This window comes from Globicephala melas, chromosome 5, assembly GCF_963455315.2.
Source record: "Globicephala melas chromosome 5, mGloMel1.2, whole genome shotgun sequence".
NCBI lineage: Eukaryota > Metazoa > Chordata > Mammalia > Artiodactyla > Delphinidae > Globicephala > Globicephala melas.
Window position 1 is genome coordinate 116271039 of NC_083318.1, and position 25912 is coordinate 116296950.

A 25912-nucleotide genomic window follows, 5' to 3' on the forward strand; every position below is an offset into this window, starting at 1 on the left:
GAGAGGCCCGCGTACCGGGAAAAAAAAAAAAAATCCTAGTCTTTAAATAGCGCCCAATTAACTACATATAAGTAATCAAATTAATTTGAATTCCATTTTCTGTTTAACTTCTGGTAAGTTCACAAAACACATCTTACAAAGCACCCCTACTTCTAATTGATCAATTTCCCCAGCCACCATTACAAACAGTCACAGGATGAAAGTGGCCAACACCAAAGATGTAAATACCACAGGTCAAATTATTAGCAATATCAAACTTTAGAACTTTTAAGTTTTCATATTTTCTCAACATAAGAATGATTAGAGACTGTCATACGGAGTGAAGTAAGTCAGAAAGAGAAAAACAAATATCATATATTAACACATGTATGTGGAACCTAGAAAAATGGTACAGATGAACCGGTTTGCAGGGCAGAAGTTGACACACAGATGTAGAGAACAAATGTATGGACACCAAGGGGGGGAAACCGTGGTGGGGTGGGGATGGTGGTGTGATGAATTGGGCGATTGGGATTGACATGTATACACTGATGTATATAAAATGGTTGACTGATAAGAATCTGCAGTATAAAAAAACAAAACTAATACTAAACTTTCTTTGGGTTATTTGTATGGAAATATGTTAACATAAATGTTTCAGACATTACATGAAATTTCTAAAAATCTTATATGTTCTGGTGTAATGTTATAAGTCATAATTCTAGTTATTACTTTAAAATGTATATCTCAGAAATAACTAAAAAAAAAGAATGATCCTCTTGGGACTTCCCTGATGGCACAGTGGTTAAGAATCCGCCTGCCAATGTAAGGGACACAGGTTCAAGCCCTGGTCCGGGAAGATCCCACATGCCACGGAGCAACTAAGCCCGTGCACCACAACTACTGAGCCTGCGCTCTAGAGCCTGCAAGCCACAACTACTGAGCCCACACACCTCAACTACTGAAGCCCACACGCCTAGAGCCTGATCTCCTCAACAAAGACAAGCCACCACAATGAGAAGCACGCGCACCGCAACGAAGAGCAGCCCCTATTCGCCACAACTAGAGAAAGCCCGCACACAGCAAGAAAGACCCAACGCAGCCAAAAATAAATAATAAAATAAAATTAATTTTTTTTTTAAAAAAAACGAATGATCCTCTTGATCTGGCCAAGATAGTCCCACACATGGGCCTAAAATTTTAAACATCTAATGTGGCAGGCAGGTTAGTAGCTCCCCAAACCCACTACCCCTTCCTCCTGGGACACAACTATACTATCATTTACCAACTCCCTTGCAGTAAGTTATGCTATGTGATTGAGTGCTGGCTAATGAATGTGGGGTCACTTTCAGTTCTGCCCCATAAAAAATTTCCTGGGCAATTCTCAGCTTTCTCTCCTCCCCTTTCTACCAACAGGATGCAGATATAATAGGACTCTAAGGTCCTAAGATATGGCAAAGATGTAAGATGGAAATACCCTGATTTAGATGGAAGATCACCAGCAAAATACCCTCACTGTACTATGAGGTCAGAGAAAATACAATTCTACGGGATTAAGTCACTGACATTTGTAGACTGTTTATCACAGAATATATTTGTTATCTCTTACCATAGCCTGAAGATCTACTTGGGGATTCCAATCCGAGTCATACAAAATTACTACATCAGCAGTAGCAAGATTGATGCCAAGACCACCAGCACGTGTGCTTAACATGAAAACAAACTTTGTGCTGTTTGGTTCATTGTATGCATTGATGGACTCCTATAGACACAAAATAAATGTCAGAAAATTATTTTATCTGATAATTTTTTGATCTCCCCTCCCCAGATTTTACTCACTTGTCTCTCATCATGAGGTGTCTGCCCATCCAATCTACAGTAGTCATAATTTCTCCACATGCAATAATCTTCCAAAATATCCAATACCCTCGTCATCTGACTGAAGATTAGTACTCGTGAACCTGTCGGCAAACATTAACAGCCCATTATCAGAAGCTTCAAAAGTAAAAAGAAAAAAAAAATTATTTAAATTTAAGGCTAACCAAAACCAAGACTAACCAATTACTCCTTAATTCCAGGTTACGTAGTTAGTTACAAGAAAAAAACTGTACATTATTTATTATCCAAGTTAGTCACTCCCCACATTATTCCCATCAATGCACAAATAGAAAAGGGTAGTATTTACACAACACACTGAAGGAAAGTGTTTTTGTAAACAGAAAAGGGTATTTACACCTCTGGCCTGGGAGGTCTTGCCATCCCAAAGGCTGAAAGAATCACTATCTTTTTATCCCACATACTTAAAAATAACCCTCCACCACAACTCCTCCCTGTGCACAGCCCGACACATCTCTGAACAAACACCCAACACCCTGGTCTCATTCTAGTTCTCAAGACCCAATCCAGATGGAAGGACCATAAATATGCGCCTCACATCTAGACCATCACCCTTCACTTATGCCGTGACTCAAATTATCCAACTGCGTTTCTTCAGCCAGCTGCACACCACCTTCAGTAGGACTTACGAAGACAAAGGGATCCTTTTAAAAAATAATGATTACGAAACTATCTTCTCTTAGAAGCTGAGGCTGATAATCTGCTCTTGTCCACCCTCCCACATCCTAAATGCATACGGATGTTCAGTAGTCTCCTAGCAAGTTCCTGCCACTCCTCCCCATGTATTCAATTTCTTCAATTACTAAGCTTTTAAGGAAAACTATTTATTTATTTATTTATCTATCTATCTTTATTTATTTATTTAGCAACAGGGTCCCAGTTTACTCTGCCTTGGAAGGGTGGTCCTGAAAGTGGCAGGTGCCACCCTGTCCTGGGAGGTGGGAGGGCCCGAGGGCCGGTTAAGGCCAATGGCGGGAGAAGCGGGGGATACTGCCCCTAGAATGCAGTGAGGCCAGGCTGAGGCCCAAGGAAAGCATTTTACAAAATACATTTTAAAAAAAGGTATAAAAAGAAAAAAGTAAACCAATTCACTGGCAACTCTTACAATGTTTTCAACAGTCAATATGCTAGAGGAAATTCACCTACTGGTACAATTTTCATTCTTACCAAAATATACAGAGAAACACAAATGGAGAAACTTTAAATCTGACTGTATACTTCGTATTACAGAATGCATAATTTGTCTATGAAATGCCTTGATGTCTGGGATTTGGTTCAAAACGTTCTCGGAGATGGAAAGTAGGTACGATGTAGATGAAAACAAGTTTTGCCATGAATTTATAATTGTTGAAGCTGGCTTCCTACTAAATTCTCTCTACATTCTTGTAATTTAAATACATCTGTACACATACTCATTTTCATATTAAAAGCCAATGTGTTACAAATAAAACCGCTTTGGGTCCATGCACATGTCATTTAATTAAATTAAAAATCCACACAAACGCTAAGAAAAAATACCATGAACATAACACCACTGTCTACCAAAGGCTCTGGGAACTACATATGGGTGAGAAGAGCATTCTTGGCATTTTATAACAAAAAGTTGACACTTCTAGGAAAGCATATATAAAATAAGAAAGAACTCTCCCCCAAATCCAGGGAGTGTGGCTACCCTAACTACTGATCACTTTCTAAAAGATTTAAGGCTTAAAATAGGAGGGCAGGGAGGAAAGCTCAGATAATGTCCCACACTTCAACTTTAGAAAGTGCCAGAGTAGTCATTTCATAGGGTAGGATGGCTCCTTCATCTTAACATCAGAATCTTAAGACAGTTTCCATTACTTCTCCATTTGATACCAGTAACGTAAGTACCTTGTTCTTTTAATTTAGGAAGCAGTTTGTCTAACACCACCATTTTGCCACTGTTGGTAACTAGATGCATGTCCGTTGTGTAAGGTGGACCAGGTTCAGCTCCGTCGAAGAGATATGGGTGATTACAGCATTTCCTCAACTGCATCAGGATGTTCAGTAGCCTCATTTTGTCCATCTTCCCTGCAGAGTTTAGTATATCTATATCCTTCATTAATATACGAGTATACCTAGTAAGAAGAAAAACATTTTAAGAGGGCTCAAATGTTCCTGGGACGAGTCTCTGCCACTTTACATCCTCAATCCCATCTCAACCCAAAATACCTGTAAGAAACAACCCATCAACTTCTAAGGTGTAGTTAGGAGTCTATCACCTATAACCTCTTTCTTCTTCTGTTTCTCTTTATTCCCCCCAGTGTTCTAATGTGTACCATTAATGCTTTGGGCCTTGAGGCCCGAAAGAGTAAATTCGTCTCCTTGGGATGAATTGAAATGAAACAGTATGATACAACATTTTTAAGTAATAAAGCAAAACTTAAAAGACCAGTTTTAAACATAATTTTTTTGTGTGTATGTGGTACACGGGCCTCTCACTGTTGTGGCCTCCCCGTTGCGGAGCACAGGCTCCCGACACGCAGGCCCAGCGGCCATGGCTCACGGGCCCAGCGGCTCCGCAGCATGTGGGATCTTCCCGGACCGGGGCACGAACCCGTGTCCCCTGCATCGGCAGGCGGACTCTCAACCACTGCGCCACCAGCGAAGTCCTAAACATAATTTCAATTCGTAGTCGGAACAGAAGAGTGCCACTATTCCATTATAATTCAACGGAGCTAGTGTAGCATTTGGGTAAGAACATTAAGAGCTAAGGAGGGAGAAAGAATCATGAGAGCATAAAGCATATGATGATGATAAAATGAATACAATGCGATTTAAATATAAGTAAAAGTGTACAGGCTGGGGGAAGAGAAGGGATCAGTTAAGCTAAGGCTGGATTATGAAAAGCCTTGACTGTATACACTAAGAAGTTAGACATTATTCTAAAGGAAAGAGCAATCTGTCCAAATACCAAATATTCAGCACCTTGAACCCACTGAGCAAAATAACATAAACAATGAAAGCAATCTATGCTTAACAACTCCAATTATGGGGCACGAAATACTCAAGGCACCCACAATTCTGACTGATATAAAGTTCCTCAATATGACTATAACTAAAAAAGATTTGTCTTCCCTCAGCATTGACTCATGTCTTAATTCTGTATTTTAGAATTATATAAGACAAGCCTAACCCTAACACCTTTCAAAATTTTTGAAGACATTTAGGATGGCCTATCTTCTACACTGGTCATCTCTTTACCAGATAACATCCCCATTTCTTTGCCTTACATCCCTTCTGTCCTTTTACCAACAACTGCAGACCCTTGCAAATACTTATCAATATAAAGTATGAAACAATATACTTGAGATGTGTTCTCTCCTGGTTATACCACATTGGCTATTTATTCCCCTCCTCTGAACACTACACTTAAGTCAGCGGTTTCCAGCCTTTTAGATTTCAGATACCCATAAAACTTCTAAAAAAAAGACAAAAAGAGGAGGAAATGAAAATTAAAACCACAGTGAGGATTGGTTCAAGCTGGCGGAGTACAGGACAAGACCCATATATTTGCTGTCTACAAGAGACCCATTTCACACCGAGGGACACATACAGACTGAAAGTGAGGGGATGGAAAAAGATATTCCATGCAAATGGAAATCAAAAGAAAGCTGGAGTAGCAATACTCATTTCAGATAAAACAGACTTTAAAATAATGTTGCATGAGACAAGGAAGGACACTACATAATGATCAATTCAAGGGATTGATCAATCCAAGAAGAAGATACAACAATTATAAATATATATACTCCTAACATAGGAGCACCTCAATACATAAGGCAACTGCTAACAGCTATAAAAGAGGAAATCGACAGTAACACAATAATAGTGAGGGGACTTTAATACCTCACTTACACCAATGGACAGATCATCCAAACAGAAAATTACTAAGGAAACACAAGCTTTAAATGACACAGCGGACCAGACAGATTTAATTGATATTTACAGGACATTCCATCCAAAAACAGATTACACTTTCTTCTCAAGTGCGCATGGAACATTCCCCAGGATAGATCACATCTTGGGTCACAAATCAAGCCTCAATAAATTTAAGAAAATTGAAATCATATCAAGCATCTTTTCTGACCACAACACTATGAGATTAGAAATCAATTACAGGGAAAAAAAAGTAAAAAACACAAACACATGGAGGCTAAACAATATGTTACTAAATAACCAAGAGATCACTAAAAAGATCAAAGAGGAAATTAAAAAATACCTAGAGACAAATGACAATGAAAACATGACAATCCAAAACCTACGGGACGCAGCAAAAGCAGTTCTAAGAGGGAAGTTTATAGCAATACAAGCCTACCTCAAGAAACAAGAGAAGCCTCAAATAAACAATCTAACCTTACACCTAAAGGAACTAGAGAAAGAAGAAAAACAAAACCCAAAGTTAGTAGAAGGAAGAAATCATAAAGATGAGAGCAGAAATAAATGAAATAGAAACAAAGAAAACAATAGCAAAGATCAATAAAACTAAAGGCTGGTTCTTTGAGAAGATAAACAAAATTGATAAACCATTTAGCCAGACTCATCAAGAAAAAGAGGGAGAGGACTCAAATCAATAAAGTTAGAAATGGAAAAGGAGAAGATACAACAGACACCGCAGAAATACAAAGCACCCTAAGAGACTACTACAAGCAACTCTATGCCAATAAAATGGACAATCTGGAAGAAATGGACAAATTCTTAGAAAGGTATAACCTTCCAAGACTGAACCAGGAAGAAATAGAAAATATGAACAGATCCATCTACAAGTAATGAAATTGAAACTGTGATTAAAACTCTTCCAACAAACAAAAGTCCAGGACCAGATGGCTTCACAGGTAAATTTTATCAAACATTTATACAAGAGCTAACACCCATCCTTCTCAAACTCTTCCAAAAAACTGCAGAGGAAGGAACACTCCCAAACTCATTCTATGAGGCCACCATCACCCCGATACCAAAACCAGACAAAGATACTACAAAAAAAAGAAAATAACAGACCAATATCACTGATGAATATAGATGCAAAAATCCTCAACAAAATACTAGCAAACAGAATCCAACAACACATTAAAAGGATCATACACCATGATCAAGTGGGATTTATTCCAGGGATGCAAGGATTCTTTAATACACGCAAATCAATCAATGTGATACACCATATTAATAAATTGAATAAAAACCATATGATCATCTCAATAGATGCAGAAAAAGCTTTTGACAAAATTCAACACCTATTTATGATAAAAACTCTCCAGAAAATGGGCATAAAGGGAACCTACCTCAACATAAAAAAAGGCCATATACGACAAACCCACAGCAAACATCATTCTCAATGGTAAAAAACTGAAAGCATTTCTTCTAAGATCAGGAACAAGACAAGGATGTCCACTCTCACCACTATTATTCAACATAGTTTTGGAAGTCCTAGCCATGGCAATCAGAGAAGAAAAAGAAATAAAAGGAATCCAAATTGGAAAAGAAGTACTAAAACTGTCACTCTTTGCAGATGACATGATAATATATAGAGAGAATCCTAAAGATGCCACCAGAAAACTACTAGAACTAATCAATGAATTTGGTAAAGTAGCAAGATACAAAAATAATGCACAGAAACCTCCTGCATTCTGATACACTAATGCTGAAAAATCTGAAAGAGAAATTAAGGAAACACTCCCATTTACCACTGCAACAAAAAGAATAAAATACCTAGGAATAAACCTACCTAGGGAGACAAAAGACCTGTATGCAGAAAACTATAAGACACTGATAAAAGAAATTAAAGATGATACAAACAGATGGAGAGATATACCATGTTCTTGGATTGGAAGAATCAACACTGTGAAAACGACTATACTACCCAAACAATCTACCGATTCAATGCAATCCCTATCAAATTACCAATGGCATTTTTTACAGAACTAGAACAAAAAATCTTAAAATTTGTATGGAGACACAAAAGACCCCGAATAGCCAAAGCAGTCTTGAGGAAAAAAAGCAGAGCTGGAAGAATCAGACTCCCTGACTTCAGATAATACAAAGCTACAGTAATCAAGACAATATGGTACCGGCTCAAAAACAGAGATATAGATCAATGGAACAGGATAGAAAGCCCAGAGATAAACCCACACACCTATGGTCAACTAATCTATGACAAAGGAGGCAAGCATGTACAATGGAGAAAAGACAGTCTCTTCAATAACTGATGCTGGGAAAAGTGGAAAGCTACATGTAAAAGAATGAAGTCAGAACACTCCCTAACACCATACACAAAAATAAACTCAAAATGGATGAGAGACCTAAATGTAAGATCGGACACTATAAAACTCTTAGAGGAAAACATAGGAAGAACACTCTTTCACATAAATCACAACAAGATCTTTTTTGACCCACCTCCTAGAGTAATGGAAATAAAAACAAAAATAAACGAATGGGACCTAATGAAACTTCAAAGCTTTTGCAAAGCAAAGGAAACTACAAACAAGACAAAAAGACAACCCTCAGAATGGGAGTAAATATTTGCAAACGAAGCAACGGACAAAGGATTAATCTCCAAAATACATAAACAGCTCATGCAGCTCAATATCAAAAAAACAAATCCAAAAACAGGCAAAAGGCCTAGATAGGCATTTCTCCAAAGAAGACATACAGATGGCCAATAAGCACATGAAAAGCTGCTCAACATCACTAATTGTTAGAGAAATGCAAATCAAAAGTAAAATGAGGTATCACCTCACACCAGTTAGAATGGGCATCATCAGAAAATCTACAAACAACAAATGCTGGAGAGGTTGTGGAGAAAAGGGAACCCTCTTGCACTGTTGGTGGGAATGTAAATAATACAGCCCCTATGGAGAACAGTATAGAGGTTCCTTAAAAAACTCAAAACAGAATTACCATATGACCCAGCAATCCCACTACTGGGCGTATACCCAGAGATAACCATAATTCAAAAGGACACACGCACCCCAATATTCATTGCAGCACTATTTACAACAGCCAGGTCATGAAGGCAACCTAAATGCCCAGCACCAGACGAATGGATAAAGAAGATGTGGTACATATATACAATGGAATATTACTCAGTCATAAAAAGGAATGAAATTGGGTCATTTGTAGAGATGTGGATGAATCTAGAGACTGTCGTACAGAGTGAAGTTAGGCAGAAAGAGGAAAAACAAATATCGTATATTAACGCATATATGTGGAACCTAGAAAAATGGTACAGATATACCGGTTTGCAGGGCAGAAACTGAGACACAGATGTAGAGAACAAACGTATGGACACCAAAGGGGGAAAGCCGCAGGGTGGTGGGGGTGGTGCTGTGATGAATTGGGAGATTAGGATTGACATGTATACACTGATGTGTATAAAATTGATGACTAATAAGAACCTGCTGTATAAAAAAATAAAATAAAATTCAAAAAAAAAGAAAAGAAGAAAAAGATAATAAAAACTTACAAGGTTTTCAACTTTTTTAGTATGTCCTATTCAAGTATTGTAAAAGTAGCTACCATGTGTCATCACCATAATTTCACAAAAGGACATTTTATCCTGCCTAAAATAAAACATCAACTCAGAACGGAGTCTTTTAAATTAAATAAATGTAGCTTTCTGCGATAAGAGAAAGCACTTAAGTTTTCTCATACCTCTACAATCTCCAACTTCATCAGGGACTAACACTAGCCCACAGGCCAGTATTTATGAACCACCGGATTAACCACATGTCTCACATCTGTGCCACCACAGCTTCTTTTATAGAAACCCAAGCAGCAGGCTTTAAATGCATCCCTGTTAAATGCCAAGTTTAATTTTTGAATTCATAAACCTCCCAACTTGATTCCTTCATCTAATAAAGGCTTTGCATCACAAATTTGATTAGCAAGTCCTAATCAAATTATACGACTGGGAAACTCTTTAGGCTGAGTTCAATCTAGCAAACAGAATTCCTTGACAACACAAGTTAGGAAAATAAAATACAAATGAAAGTTAGTACAGGATCAAGAGTGATTTCAAAAACGTCTCAGAACACATACCATTCCCTTTGCATTTTGCTGAGACCCACATAGATTTTTACTTCCTTCTTTGGAGGCAAACTCTTTTCAACATCAGCCTTAATTCGACGAAGGAGGAATGGACGCAAAACCTTAAAAGAGCAAAAAGAAATGCAGATGACCTTATCTGTAATATAAGTATTATTTCAGGATCTCAAAAGTGTCTATTAAATACATAGAAAGAAATGTAACTTCTTGGACATCAAATTATTCTTAGGACTTCTTCCTTCCAAATACATAGCTTATTATTAGTGATTTCCTAAAGAGTAATGTTAAGATTAATATTTTTTCAATATGTAGTCAGAAAGAGAAAAATTAATATCTTATATTAACGCATATATGTGGAATCTGAAAAAACTGGTATAGAGGATCTTATTTACAAAGCAGAAAGAGATGTAGAAAATGTATGGAAACCAAGGGAGAAGGGGAGGGCGAGATGAACTGGGAGATTGGGACTGATATATATACACTATTGATACTATGTATAAAACAGATAACTAGTGAGAGCCTGCTGTGTAGCACAGGGAACTCTACTCAATGCTCTGTGGTGAGTTAAATGGGACGGAAATCCAAAAAAGAGGGGTTGTATGTATACCTATGGCTGATTCACTTTGCTGTACAACAGAAACTAACACAACATTGTAAAGCAACTATACTCCAACAAAAATTTTTTAAAAATATATACTGTCATAAAGTATTAAAAATAGTAAATTTTCAAGATGATATTTTCAACATTCATTGCCTCTCAGATTTCAAACTAGTTACCTGCATGTAGACTGTCTAACATTACTTAAGAAATGGCTAGGTCTACATTATGATGTCTTCATGGTTACAGTTTTTTAATTTACTACCATTTTCTTATGGAAGTAGACAAATGTAAAGTATACAAATATAAAGTACACAAAGTATACAAATCGTGAATGCATTTTAATGCATTTTAATCAAGTAAACATACCCATGTAACCATCTCCTAGATAAACAGAACATCCCATAAATCCTTCTGTAAACTTACCAGTCACTATCCCCCTTTTTCTTCCCAAAGGTAAGCAATATTCATACTTTTTAACATCATAAATTAGTTTTGCCTGTTTTTAACTATAAAGACTCATGCTCATTTATATCTGGTTTCTTTTACACAACATTATACTTGTGAGACATACCAATATTGTATGCAGTTGACATGTATAAAACTAAAGATATCCTTTTATTTGTGTCGTCCTTTGTTCTATTTACACTAGCTTATAAAAATATAATCACCACAAAACAAATTAAAAATTGGTGAGAAAAATAATAAGCAACAGTACTCTAATGCCATCACATAAGGAAGCTAGTGCGGCCCTAGCCGGAAGCTAGCACCAACTGCCAGACACATGAGCAAGGACCTTCAGCCCCACTGGCCCTCTTCCAGAACCGTCCAGGTATATGCAGCTGGATAAGTACAGGTAAAACCAGCAAAGAGCCCTCTCAGCCAACTCATAACTTCTGGAATTATTAAAACACATACAATTTAGGTTTTGGTGCAGGTTTTTGGGGGTGCTGGGGGGTGTTGCAAAAATAGAAAACTCATACGACAAGAATTATCTCATTCCTAAGTACACCCATGTGATTGTGAATATACTCTTTCATTATGAGATCACAGGAGCTATGGTGGGACTTTCAGGACAGAGCAGAATGGTAGCCACCAGACCTTTTCCCCCTGATTTGTTAAGTATCTTCATACAAACAAATGCCAAAACTGGTATTCTGTTGTGTGGATTTTAGTATGCTTTACCTACATGTACCCATCTATTTATTAAAGCAAAGCCTACATATATACTCCACAGTCCTTCAGACAGATAAATCTAAGTGCTTACATGCTTGAATGCCATCTAAATTGAAACAAAGGTGTCTAGATCATCATCTTCAAATGTTTAACAAAATAAAATTTCAGTACATAGGATTTTAAAGTATCTTAAAAATTAATTTATGTAGAAAGAAATATCGGAACATTCATAAAATTTTTAATTTTTTCCCCTTAATCAAATATCCACTTTGAGCCAGGCATTGTGCTAGGGATACAAGAACAAATGTTAAGACATACTCTGCCTTTGTGTTTGCAATGCAGCAGGGAAAACATGCGTAAATAAGTCATTTCAGTACCCTGTGCAAAGTCCTATAACTTAGAATGTCAAGATTAGTAAAGATAGAATATACAGAAGGAGTCTCTAGGCTGGCCTCAGCCTGGGAATTCATGGAGAAAGTGACATCACCACTGAGTCTTGGCCTAGGTGTTATCAGTAAGAGGGCAGGAAAGGGGATACTAGATGTGGCAAAAAAGGTAAGCAGAGAGACTGAGATTAGCACAATGTTTACAGAAAACTGACAATGGAGCCAGCAACTCTAGCAAATTAAAGCTTGATATAAGAAGTGAAACAGAAGTTGGAAAATACTCGAAAGGTTAACGTTTTGGAGGAGGGGCAATGTTGCCCTGCAAGACATGTTTATAATGCCTAGAAACATTTTTCATTATCACAAATGAGGGCATATACTCTGGCATCTAGAGCACAGAAGCCCTGGGGATGCTGTCAAACAAGAAAGCCACCCTTCCTCGCCCTCCAAAACATTATTTACACCAGAATGTCAACAAAAGTTGAGGAACCCTAAGTTAGGTCATGAAAGGCCTTCTATGTCATGCTTACATGATTTACCCTGCAGGCCAGGGTATCACAATTTGTGGTCTATCAGAGAAATTTCTATCTTCCTACCAACTTTCACTTGTGAATCTCCACAGGAAGAAACGAAGCCATACTTCACGGCAAAAACATATCAACTCTTCTCGCACTGAGCTATTAGCAGCTGCTTACACACAGTCACTGGATTTAAGAACAACAGATGGACCTTTGGCCTTTTAGAACAAAATCTGTTAGATTCTCCTATGGAATGTAAATGGAACTAAGCTTCCAAAACTTATCTATATTAAGTCCTTATGCAACTCTTCTTTCTCCCACTGTACTTTTTTAACCCTAAGGGATTACTTTTTTCCTTCATAAAGTTAGTATTCCACCCTAGGTTCTAAGGCTAAAACTGCCTATATTACCCCTCCTCCCATCATAAGATTAAGCAGTTAAGTGGGCAGGATTCAAACAGATCTGATGCTAAAGCCACTGTGCTTTCTGTTAACAGAAAAATAATCCACTAATTTAAATCTGTAGCATTTTTCCCATTGGAAATATGCTTTCTAACCCTACTCCAAAATACTTACCATATGAAGCCTCTCAACTAGCTTTTGATCCCCAAGGCAATTGTTTGTATCAAACCAGGAATCAAAGTCCTAGATTAACAAATAAAAAATACGTTAAGATCAGAGATAATATTAACTACAAATACCCTGTTATGCTAGTTATATAACATATAACAATAATTTCTAAAATTAATTTAATGTTTGAGTTGTGAACCACAAAAATCATTTAGTTCAATTCTTTATTTTTCATATGCGCTACTGTTAGCAATTAATTTTAGAACTAGTTTGAGAATCATAATTTCCTTAACATTTTTCTCAAAAACATCCAGATGCCAAGTTTCATAGTGAAAAGAAAATTGTTAGAAACCAAGTTTTACAGAATTAGAAAATCAATATCCTTGAAAAAATATCCTTCTTCAGTTTCAGAAAACCTTAAAAATTAAAACCACTTCACGGTTTGTTCTCAAAGACCATTCAGACTACTCAAACACAAGCTTTCTAGAGCAACGTCAATTTTCATTAAACTTACTAAAAGTGAAATTGAGATTATCAGCATTTCATTAGTATTTGGGTAGGATTTGAACAAGGACAGTTTCCCTATCTTTATCTCTTTAGCATGTTTATTATATACAGCTGACCCTTGAACAATGCAGAGGTTAGGAGCACCAATACTCCATGCAGCTGAAAATCCACATGTAACTTATAGTCAGCCCTCCCACTGTGGATCATGCAGAACTATAGTATTTACTACTGAAAAAACAAAAATGTGGACCCACCCAGTTCAAACTTGTATTGTTCAGGGTCAACTGTATTTGCTTTGTTAGTAAACATAATCTTAGAGTTCACTGTGTTAACTAAAACAAAGCTTTAGCAGAGATTATTAAACAAATGGAAGTGTCAATGTGGTAGGAAAAAAATTATCTCAAAAACAAAATCAAAATACATAAAGCAGAACTAAAGTAGCTTGATGACACTGACTAAATGTCTTTCAAGAACACAATTTTCTCTACTCTTAAAATGATCCTTACTTAACACAACAAACCAAAATTAACACCTTTTTGGAACTTATTTGAATAAGCTCTTCAAAGCCACACACACTCCAGCAATGTGAACTAAGGGTCAAAAATGAATTCTAGTCCAACAAAAAAATGAAATTACTAATAAGCACAGACTCTCGACGTAATGTACATTATGTTCCTAAGTACAACCAACAGTTCAAATAGTTAATTAACCATTTCCATCACTGCAAATAATCTATCAAAGGTGAGGATTAGGTTCTATGTTTGCTAGACCGTAAGAAAGAATGGTTAGACATATTTCACCAAACTTGAAGGCCATCTTGGGGAGAGGGCATCCTGGGGACTTAAAACACAGGCAACATGAAGTACGCAAATTCACTTGGGGGAACACCCTGAGCACTACCTTAAAAACATAAGCAGTCCACCTAGAGCCACTGAAACAATGTCAGGCCAACAGGATGACCAAATAAGAATGTGAATCTATGACATTCCAGAGAGAACAAACCATGATTTCTAAAATAAGACTAAAATCAAAAGGCACAAAAGTAAATTCTCAGAATGCATACAAAACTTAGTAGGTTACACGAGGCTAACTACCTAAAGGCGTGAAAAAGTAATGATTATCTCAAGTAGACTGAAAGGTAGGCCAATTCTTTTTTTTTATTCTTCTGGTTTTATTGAGATAAACTGACACACAGCTCTGGATAAGTTTAAGGTGTACAGCACAATGATTTGACTTACACACATCATGAAATGATTATCACAATGTTTACAGAACATCCATCATCTCATATATGTACAAAATCAAAGAAACAGAAAAAATATTTTTCCTTGTAATGAAAACTCTTAGGATTTATTACTATTAATTACTCTTAGTTGTTGTTTACTCTCAACAACTTTCATGTATAACATACAGCAGTGTTAACTACGTTTATCACGCTGTACATTACATCTCTATTACTTATTTATAAGTGGAAGATAAATAAGTACAATAAACTTTGTGCCTTTTGACTGGCTTCATCCAATTCCCCCCCTCCCTCTGCCTCTGGTAACCACAAATCTGATCTCTTTTTCTATGAGTTCATTTGTTTGTTTTTTTGTTTTGCGATACACAGGCCTCTTACTGTTGTGGCCTCTCCCGTTGCGGAGCTCCGGACACGCAGGCTCAGCGGCTATGGCTCACGGGCCCAGCCGCTCCGCGGCATGTGGGATCTTCCCGGACCAGGGCACGAACCCGTGTCCCCTGCATCGGCAGGTGGACTCTCAACCACTGCACCACCAGGGAAGCCCCATTTGTTTGATTTCTGAAGCAGGCCAATTCTATTACAAAAATGTATACTATTAAAAAACATTATTCCAACTAGAAAATAATAAGAAATACTTACATCAGCTGAATTAAAGACATCTGGCAACAAAAAATTAAGAAGTGACCAAAGCTCATGCAGGTTGTTTTGAAGAGGTGTTCCAGTTAATAATAGTCGATTTGTAGTCTTGAATTCCCTCACTATTTCTGACAACTGAAAGAAACAAATTCATTATTAGAATGAATATTCTGTACATCGATCGAATTCTAAACTAAGGTACAAATGATTTGCACATCTAAATATCAAATTACCTTCGATTTTTCATTTTTGATCCTGTGAGCTTCATCTATAACTAAGTACCTCCAATTAAATTTCTTGAAAACAGACTTCTCTTTAATAAGCATTTCATAAGATGTTACACATACATCCCATTCTCCTGGTAATAAAACGTCTCTGACAAAAGCAGCCTGTGTAGCAAAAGAAAAATTTACACCATGCAGAAATAAACTATACATTAAATTTACTGATGACAAGGATGTAATCTACTATGTAAAAGGGGGTGGAAAGAGTAAAAAGAAGAGTCATCTATAGTACGCAAGCAGCTAGAACCAGCTCAAAGTAACTTCATTAACCATGAAGTAATCATGTCAGAGTCATTTAGTAAAAACAAACTGACAAAATTCTTCTGTACAAAAGTCAACAGACTAACTATTAAAATGTCTTCTTTCCTCGATTCCACTAGGTGCTAAAATTCTTAGCACATAGGTTTAGAAAAGGATAGAGAGTTTTCTGACATAAAGATAGATAAGGAGTAAAGGCTAGTTTGCAGTAAGCACTTTCATTCCTTTTATGTTTATAGATCTATTAAGACATTGCTATTAATTTTCTCATTTTACAGGTGAGGAAACTAAAGACTGGTTAAACAATTGGGCTTCAAAGCATAATAAGCAATTTTGTAACAGAATACAAAAAGGGAGAAAAGAAATCTAGTCATCACTGATATCTGAATAAAGGGAAAACAAAATTAGGTACATAGTCCTTCAATGCAGTATGAGTATATTTTTTAATCTGAATTTTATACTCTTAATAGTGTCATTATTTCCATATCTTCTTCCAAAAAGGATGTGCCAACTTATCAATATTTTAACTTATTTCGATAGTTATCATACCGACTCATCACGTTACTATTTACATTATTATTTACTATTACAAATTACTATTCCATGACTATTACCATTATATACATCAATCTAAAAATCTGGCTCCTTAAATTTCTAACCACCTCACACACTCAAAACTTCTTTTAAAAATAAGAAAATGGGGCTTCCCTGGTGGCGCAGTGGTTGAGAGTCCGCCTGCCGATGCAGGGGACACAGGTTCGTGCCCTGGTCCCGGAAGATCCCACATGCCGCGGAGCGCTAGGCCCGTGAGCCATGGCCGCTGAGCCTGCGCGTCCGGAGCCTGTGCTCCGCAACAGGAGAGGCCACAACAGTGAGAGGCCCGCGTACAGCAAAAAAAAAAAAAAAAAAAAAAAAAAAAAAGAAAATGCTGCTAGAATGAGACACAGCCTTTGATTTTATAACTACCCCCAGAAAGCAGGAGAAAACAACTATATTCTTATAGCTTTCTACAGTCTACAACTCCATTTTCATAGTATAAATCTTAACCATCAAAAAAATATTCCACTTATAAATTACTAATATTTGTGAAGACCAAGCTTATTATTGGACCCTTTTTCTCTCCTTTTATCCCTCCTCTAGTTATCCCCCTCCCACAAAACCTAAATTCAAATTCTTTTAATATCAAAAATGTAATGAAATATGAGAAACTTACTCTTTGTTCTTTATCTCCTATTAAACAAACAGATCTAAGTGTTGGTACCCATCTCTTGAATTCACTCATCCAGTTGTGTAATGTAGACTTAGGAACCAAAACCATATGAGGACCAGGAATGTTTCTATAGTGTTTCATGTACCCAAGAAGAGAAATTGTTTGAAGAGTCTTTCCCAGGCCCTGAAAGAAAAATAAACACAAAGCAATGAAATACAAAAACAAAACAGACTTCCATATTCATCCTTCCCGACATATACGGAAACATTTAAAAGAAAAGCTATGTGTACAGCTAACAAATGGCAAAAACTTGGTATGTGTCAAGTTTATGAGTGTTACGTCATTTAACCTTCACAAGCCTTTGAAGGATGTACTATTACCATCTCCATAAGGCCCAGATATTTAAGTGACTTTCCCAAGGTCACCTAGCAGAGCTAGAATTGAGACCTATCTCTTTTGGTTCCATACTTTCTCTAAGCAATTGTCTTGGCACTATAGCTATAGGGAAACATAAAACATTCACTACATAACTAGTAAATAGTAAACAAGATATAATGTTTTACGGGACAGAACTGTACAAGCTACCATCATGGATAAAATATTTCTCGATGACATTCAATTGACCCCACCACCTGTGTTTTGTAGAATTGAAGGGAGATGGCCAAATCATTACATTGTAAAAGTCAACCAAAGGCATGTTTCTCAAAATGTATTATTTTTAAATGTATTATACTTTCATAGATAATAATTCCTCACAGCTGAAGTACAGATGTAAGATCCCACTTATGCAACTAAAGTGAGCTTTTATCAGTTTGACAGAGGGTTAGTTTGCTAACAGTTCTAGAGTATAATCAATAAACTATATGCTGCAAGCCTTAACTTTTATAAATCTAATGATGTATAAGGTTTTAAATTATAAAATGTGGACTTGTACAAAGCTATCAAACACATACCATTTCATCTGCTAGGATACCATTGATGCCGTTCTCATACAAAGAAATGAGCCAATTTAATCCTCGGACCTGATAATCTCTCAGTTTACCCCATTTTACATCTAAGAACAAAAGAAAAACGACATGCACATTTTAAAGACAATAAAAACAGGTGGGAAGCTCCCCCTCCATCTGATACTCAGAGGTTTAACTTGGGCCTACACATGTTTATTCTGACTGTACTTTCTTTACTAGGTCTTAAGAATGGGAATTTTGCAAGTTTCAAATCAGTGGAGGTAGTGGCGGTGGTCTGGAGTGGAGATGACGGATATGGAAGACAACCGAGTACAGGAACCATGACAGGTGGCATCAGAGTACCTCAATCACTCAGTTCCTATGTTACCCATATACTGGTCCTAGAGACTTTTTGGTCTCTCTATTTCCTTTTTCAATGTTACTACAAGTGTTTCTAACCAAACGTTTTCACCTTCCCTGATGAGCTCTGGGGACTTTGTTTTTGCCCTAACAAAGGGGAAATAGGAATTAGAAGAGATTGTTTTTCCTTTACCCTTCCTTAATTTACTTTTTTTACTTTTCCAAGGGGTCCTACAAAAAGGAACTGTATCTCTTTCAGGGTTTATTACATATTTCCCACCCCATAATAATTACTAAGTATATGGATCATAAATAACCCAACTTTTTAAAAAAACTATGTATTCTGTACTCCATCCCTTTTGAAAAACACTGCTTTGAGATGAAAAGTTCATCAATGCTGGGAAAACTAGTTACAATGTAGGAATGTGAGAAAGAGATAACAAATCATTCAAATTTCCTTTCTCCTTGTAAATCTGGTTCTGGCCTCTAGCTTCATGAAAAGAAATGGAAACTGCGTACTGTGTAGCAAAAAAAAAAAAAAATCTGGAGGTACACGCTTTAACCAGCCTGCTAAATTTCTAACCAAATCCTATCTTCCCCGAAGTTCAGTTTGCTAATTATTAAGATAACAAATCCAAACTATACATCCTATATTGACTATTATAAATTTTTTTTTGCTTACAACCACTATGATCATACAAACTTGTCATCAAGTGAGACAGAGAAAGGAGGTCAGGGAAAAAACGCTAGGCTTCAGTGAAGACAACCGTGCCACCAGACAACCAAGATCATATATGGGTAAAACCTAAACCTTGTTAACCATGTTTTCTCTTGGAAAACCTTTAATAACAAGTACATTTTGGAAAAAAATTTAAAACAGATAGAAAATCAGAAGATGAGTAAAAACAGTCTTTATGAAGTGCCCTTTTTTACACATTAGTCTTCTTATCTAGGGCAAATATAAGGCAAACTTCGTTCCCAGTTTTACATATACATTCAGGCCACAACAAGCACAATGGCGTTTTATGACCCTTTGAAATACAGCACCACTATTGTACTAATATACTATGGCTTCCATCCAAAAAATATCTGAAGTTCATTTCATTATCAATAAATTTCAAAAGATCACTAAAAATTCCATTTATAAATTACAGCCAAGAAAAATCCAAAACATTAACCAAAGGATATCTCACAAGGGGATGTTTCAGAGATCAAGTAATTAAATATGTGTAACGTACATGACGGAGAGTCTTCAAATCGAGTGCAAACATTGGTTGCTTTGGAGCTTTCTGTTAATAATTCTTCATCCTCCTCTTGCTCTGTTCTTCGGTGCCGATAGCTGTCAAGTTTAAAATAAAATCAAGTGATTTGAGTTTTGGCTTTAATTTTGACTACCAGCTACTATTTCAACATAATAGTCAAGAGGCTGACCAAGATTACACAATAATTTCTTAACAGGGATGTAAATTAAGACAAAAAAGTAAACAGTAGAAATCATCAGTAAATTTAAACCTGAAATGTTTTACATGGCTTTCTAAGATATACATACAGTTTTTAAAATAGAGTAATACCTTAGGTTAACCAGAACCTGATAAACATAAATGTGATAATCTAATTTCAAGGAAATATGCAGTCAGAAAAACCTCATAATTTGCATTTTAAAGTTAAGTATTTTGCCCCCCGACCTCAAATAGTACCAGAAGTCACATTTTTAAAACTACAGCTTTCACCAAAAGCTGCAGAATATGCAGAATAGAGACTTTGGGCTTAAGCAATGACTCTTAACTAGATTCATCAGAATTACTCAAAGCATTTTAAATACACTTGCCCAGATTCTACATCCCAAGAGAATCAGAGACTTCCTCTTAATAACTGATTTTCTGTAGTTATAATATTGCCAGATGTCTTAATCTCTAAAGGACTCAGGTAAGTAAAACTATTTACTCCCCAATTCTCAAGTTTCCAATTATACCTTCATATTTTCAACAAATATTTTCATTTAAATTAGAAAACAGTAGATTATTCCACTCTTGTGACCTCTAAATCTAACTTACTGCTTAGTTCTACCAAAACTACATGCTTGATGGGAGAGGATAATCAGCCTTCCCAGACAGAGAAATATTCCTCAGAAATACAGGCCAAGGCAATAAAAACGCAAGGATGTTTTTGTTTGTTTTATGTGCTTCTAATCAGAAGGTCTTAGTGAAAAGTGTTATTTCTTGTGCTTCTCTGCATTCCAACCCTATGAAACCTAGTGCAAAGATCTACCCGCCCCCCCAACCCCAAGTTATTCTCCATAAACTGAGAATTTTAACTTCGTTTTTTTCTTTATAAAATCTCCTTCACAATATATTATCAAGATAATTATTATGGTTGTTAAAACTGAAGATAAAAGCTGGAATATGCTTTATTACTTCAAATTGAGGCATCATTGATTGTTAACTGGATGATGGAAAGGGGAAAAAAAGCATATATCTACTTTTACTGAAGGACAGGACAGTACCATTACCCTAATTACTTCACTTAAGCTAATTTTCCATTTAAGATGGTTTGATGGGTAGAAAAGAAATCTATTAACCAAGACTCCTTTTCTTCACCAACACTAATAAGATCAAAGCTGAACAATTTTTTATCTATTTACTACATGGTATCTTTATCTTACAGGCTCTTAATAGAAGTGTTTCTTCTCATGCCATCATACTGATGACCCCATAACAATATCCATTACAGCAGTCTGCATTTCCAGAGCACGAGACTGACGCTATTTAAACAGCTGCAAACTTCAAGTCTGAAAAATTTAAATACATCTGAATTGCAAAGTTCTCATGAAGTTTCATACGTATTAAAACAAAAGCACTTTGGTTACAAACAATGGATTAGCAAAAAAGATATATCAGATGAGTAGAATACCCCAAATAAAATTAAGGTACTATGCTTTTTGATGATAATGTCCTCGAGATAGAGCTAATACCTCCATGTTTCTGTATACTATGTAGTAAATTTAACAGTGTTGATAACCGTTTGTACTCTCCTCTTTTAGATAACCTAGCATATTTTAATTACTGATCACATTTCATTTTTCACTTTGGAAATTACATATAGCCATTCCAGGGAGCTGAGATTGCCCTAAATTTATCATTACAAACTGAACATCTTAGTTATCCAACCAGCACAAATTCTAAAAAAAATTTGTAAATTCAACATGTAAGAATTACTTTACACATATTGAACCACCACCTAACAGTGTCATCATACACCTTGACACTTCAATTTATATAAAGAAAACTAAGTATGTAACAAAAATTTTAAACAAACTGCTGTGGCATAAATCATCACAACATCCACACACAAGCACAGACTTCAGATAACAGCAATACCCTCAATGCATGTATGTAGTTCAGGAGACCAGAGCACACCGCAAGTCAGATCTAAGTTCAAAGCTGGATTATTCTAATTCCTTCTAGGTGATGTTAAATAGGCCGCTTAACCTCTGCATTTGTTTCCACTCCAAGGAGTGGAATACATCTGAATTCCCTATTCAGTCCCTATAAAAATAAAGCATTATGCAAATTTTTATTTATTTATACATGTATGGCTATATCCTGCCAAGCCAATCAGGCCAAATAAATAACAGCACCAAAACAATTTTTTTTAATAAAGTGATTTTATGCTCCTAATGAAGACTATCAAAAATAAGTTTGCTTCAACTATTAAGTATCAAATATTACTCACTCGCCAACTGACAGCAAGTTCTGTTTCTCATCCTTTTTTATTCGTGGGCGCCCTGGTTTCATCTTCAAAGGTGAGGTTGGAGTCTTCTGAGCAGCAGGCTGAATGAAATGTGCAAACAGCTCTGTCTGCTTTAATAAATACTCAAATCTATTTGCCCGGTCAGTTTGCTGCAAAAAATTTGAAAACACATTTTATCAGAATATTAATACAACTTCAGAAATCAAGGTTTCAACATGCCTCCACACAACAATCTCAGAAATTAAAAGGAACAAACTACTGCTATGGGTAACAACACAGATGAGTTTCAAAAGCATTATACTAAATGACAGAAACCAAACATAAAAGACTACATACTATACGATCCAACTTATATGAAATTCTAAGTAGTGATTTCGTAGAAAGCAGATCTGAAGTGGCAAGGGGATGAGGGCAGGAGCAAAAGTTTTGGGGATCACAGAACTGTTCTACATCATGACTGTAAGGTGGTTAAATGACCGCATGTGTTTGCCAAAACTCACTGAATTACAAATATAAAACTATTGTGTGTCAATTATACTTCAATACAGTTGACGAAAAAATATCAAATAAAAAATCAAAAGACATTATGCAATACAAGTGTATTTATTCAGAAGGGGGAAAAATGCATTGGTCATTCATCAGTTAGGCTGTTTTAAATTTTAAAAGGCTATCAGGCTTGAAAAACATCTATTAAGTTCATGAAATACTCATTAACCCAATGCAGTTCTTAATACCATTTCTTATTTTCATATCTAAGATCTACTGCTTTGAATGTTCCCTATTATCACACAAAGAGAATGGAAGAATTTAAACCAAAAAACATTTAAGATCTTGAAATCAAGTTTTTATAAAAATAAACAAGGGTGGGGCTTCCCTGGTGGCACAGCAGTTGAGAGTCTGCCTGCCGGTGCAGGGGACACGGGTTCGAGCCCTGGTCTGGGAAGATCCCACATGCCGCAGAGCAGCTAGGCCCGTGAGCCACAAGTGCTGAGCCTGCGCGTCTGGAGCCTGTGCTCCTCAACAAGAGAGGCCGCGACACTGAGAGGCCTGAGCACCGCGATGAAGAGTGGCCCCCGCTCGTCGCAACTAGAGAAAGCCCTCGCACAGAAACGAAGACCCAACACAGCCTATCAATCAATCAATCAATCAATAGAAATGCTGTAGAATTATTTAAAAAAAAAAAACCCTCGGGGGTTAGTTCTGTGAAACACTGCATAAAATTTTAAAAAAATAAAAATGAATAAACAAGGGAAATCTAGAGCCTTTAAGACAACAGACTTTTTACAGACACTCTAACAGTTTGGTTAAAAAAAGGAGAAACAAGAAGACAAGAGTTCAATAAACAGAGAAACCAGTTACTCAGCTCAACATCTCTACCTATAAATGCTTAAAATGTCAATTTTAGAATGAATTCCAAAACAATATTTTACCTAGCAAACACCAGAGATACTCAAACATCGTAATGTTGTAAAAACTATGTATTTTTTAAAGGAAAACATAATTTTTTTAAATCATACCAAGGTAAAACTGAAGCCCAATTTGCTATCAGGAAGGCACAGGGTGACTGTTTCACTGGACCACAAATGTAGCCCAATCCATACAACTAACAACAGGTCAACATGTTTCTCCTTAGTAATGTCCTATAGGTGACAAGCTTCAGTTGTTTGTTTCTGAAGACTAAAAAACTGTTTTAAAGTACTGAACTGAGATCCATATACATATATGTATTTTGCACAATTTCATTTCCTAATACATGTATAATAAAAGAAAAGCCAAGACATGCAATGAGAAAGATGCTGCTACTTAAAAAAGACTATTATTGTTGCTATGTTTGGATCAAGATAAATAAGCTCTGGAAATAAATTCAGATAGGTCAGAGTCTAGATATTTTAAAGTAAAAGTACTCTACAGTATTCAAATCACTGAATATGTATTCTTCACTTCTTTAAAAACATTTTCAAATCAACATTTTCTTCATAAATACCTATTCAATTCAAAAAATACTTCTGTGTGTCTACCAGAAAAGGTGTTTTGTTTCTTTAGGAAGTTTTCATTATAATCCAATATTGAAAACAGAACATAATAGGTAAATTATGTAAGATTGTCAGAAAATGATGAATACTCAGAAGTAAAAATAAAGCAGAGTGATGGCAAGTGCAAGTAGCACTGAAATTTTAACCAGGAAGATCAGGAAAATCCGAACAGAGGTAATGTTTCAACAGAGAAGGGAGGGGGTCCCCCCAATTCTTAGACCTTATCACACCTCTCTAATGCTCAAAAACCTTTAATGGCTCTAGATGTCTTAAGGTGGTATTTTTTCAAAGTGTGGTTCATGATCCATCAGACCAAAAATATCCAAGATCTCTGTTCTCTGTTATCTTCTACAAGGTCAAGTTTGAGAACTACTGTCTTAAAGAATTAAATATAAGTTTCACCAGGGCCTTACAAAAGATTCCATAATTTCCAAAATTCTCTCTCGGTTACAAACTAGTTGCAAAAAACCAAGTTCAGAACACACAGAATAAGCTTTCAGTAGAACTGTGGCAAAGGTTTGAGGGGAATAACAAGCAAAGACCTTGCTGCTTGAAAAAATGAGAAGGTTAAGATAAAAATGACTTGAGATCTTAAAAGAGGGGTAAGGAAAATGAACCTATCTACAAAATAAAAACAGATTCACAGACATAGAGATCAGACTTGTGGTTGCCAATGGGGGGGAGGGGAGGAAGAGGGATGGACTGGGAATTTGGGGTTGGTAGATGCAAACTAGTACATTTAGAATGGATAAACAATAAGGTCCTACTCTTAGCACACAGAACTACATCCAATCTCCTGGGATAAACCATAATGGAAAAGAATATTAAAAAAAGAATGCATATACGTGTAAAACTGAGTCACTCTGCTGTACAGCACAGACTGGCACAACACTGTAAATCAACTACACCTCAATTAAAAAAAAAGGTTTAAGGAGAAAAATCGCTTCCTAAAAATCAGAAACAATAGAATAAGATTAGGAACCTAAAAGGAATGAAGCATAAAATCAAATGGAAGATTAAAATCAATAGCCTTGGAAAAAGCTTCTTTCTCTGAGACAGAAGGAAACGACCACGACAGTAGAAGCCATACATGCTTGGAAACAGAGAGGAAGTAAATTGATGATGGGCCTGCAATTCTTTGTGAAGGAAGACTGAAAATGAGGGTGTGGCAGAAAAGGAGTAGAACACTTAATCAGAGTGGCAAAGTTTTAGAATGGCTAAATGGGATTGTTGAAAGCCAAAGACAGTAAAAACCATAAACTTATTCCGGTACCAGTCAGCACTATTATTTTAGTTTTCTCAAGTAGTACTCAGCATCTTGGGTTCAAGAATGAAGAGTGGATATCAAGACTTACCTATGAATAGGATCTAGCAGATGATAAAGAAGTTGCTTGGAAGAAAACTGCTTCTCAAGATCATGATGTTGAAAAAGGAAATTAAACTAGGAGACTAAAAAATCTGTAGGAAGTGAGAAAAAATTTACAATAAAGGGAACCGTGAA

General features: G+C 36.2%; 1 protein-coding gene across 1 annotated transcript in view; it reads right to left on the minus strand.

The window, feature by feature from the left end:
- SMARCA5 (SNF2 related chromatin remodeling ATPase 5) overlaps positions 1-25912 on the minus strand; it is a 44632-nt gene that overhangs the window by 13119 nt on the left and 5601 nt on the right. The window contains exons 3-13 of the mRNA XM_030878125.3: positions 22361-22527; positions 19867-19967; positions 18275-18375; positions 17325-17504; positions 15803-15958; positions 15573-15704; positions 13190-13258; positions 9931-10040; positions 3748-3974; positions 1819-1940; positions 1589-1741 (exon numbers count right to left, since the gene is read on the minus strand). Of these exons, the coding sequence (XP_030733985.1) occupies positions 1589-1741; positions 1819-1940; positions 3748-3974; positions 9931-10040; positions 13190-13258; positions 15573-15704; positions 15803-15958; positions 17325-17504; positions 18275-18375; positions 19867-19967; positions 22361-22527 (1518 nt within the window). The remainder of the gene's footprint in view (positions 1-1588; positions 1742-1818; positions 1941-3747; positions 3975-9930; positions 10041-13189; positions 13259-15572; positions 15705-15802; positions 15959-17324; positions 17505-18274; positions 18376-19866; positions 19968-22360; positions 22528-25912) is intronic.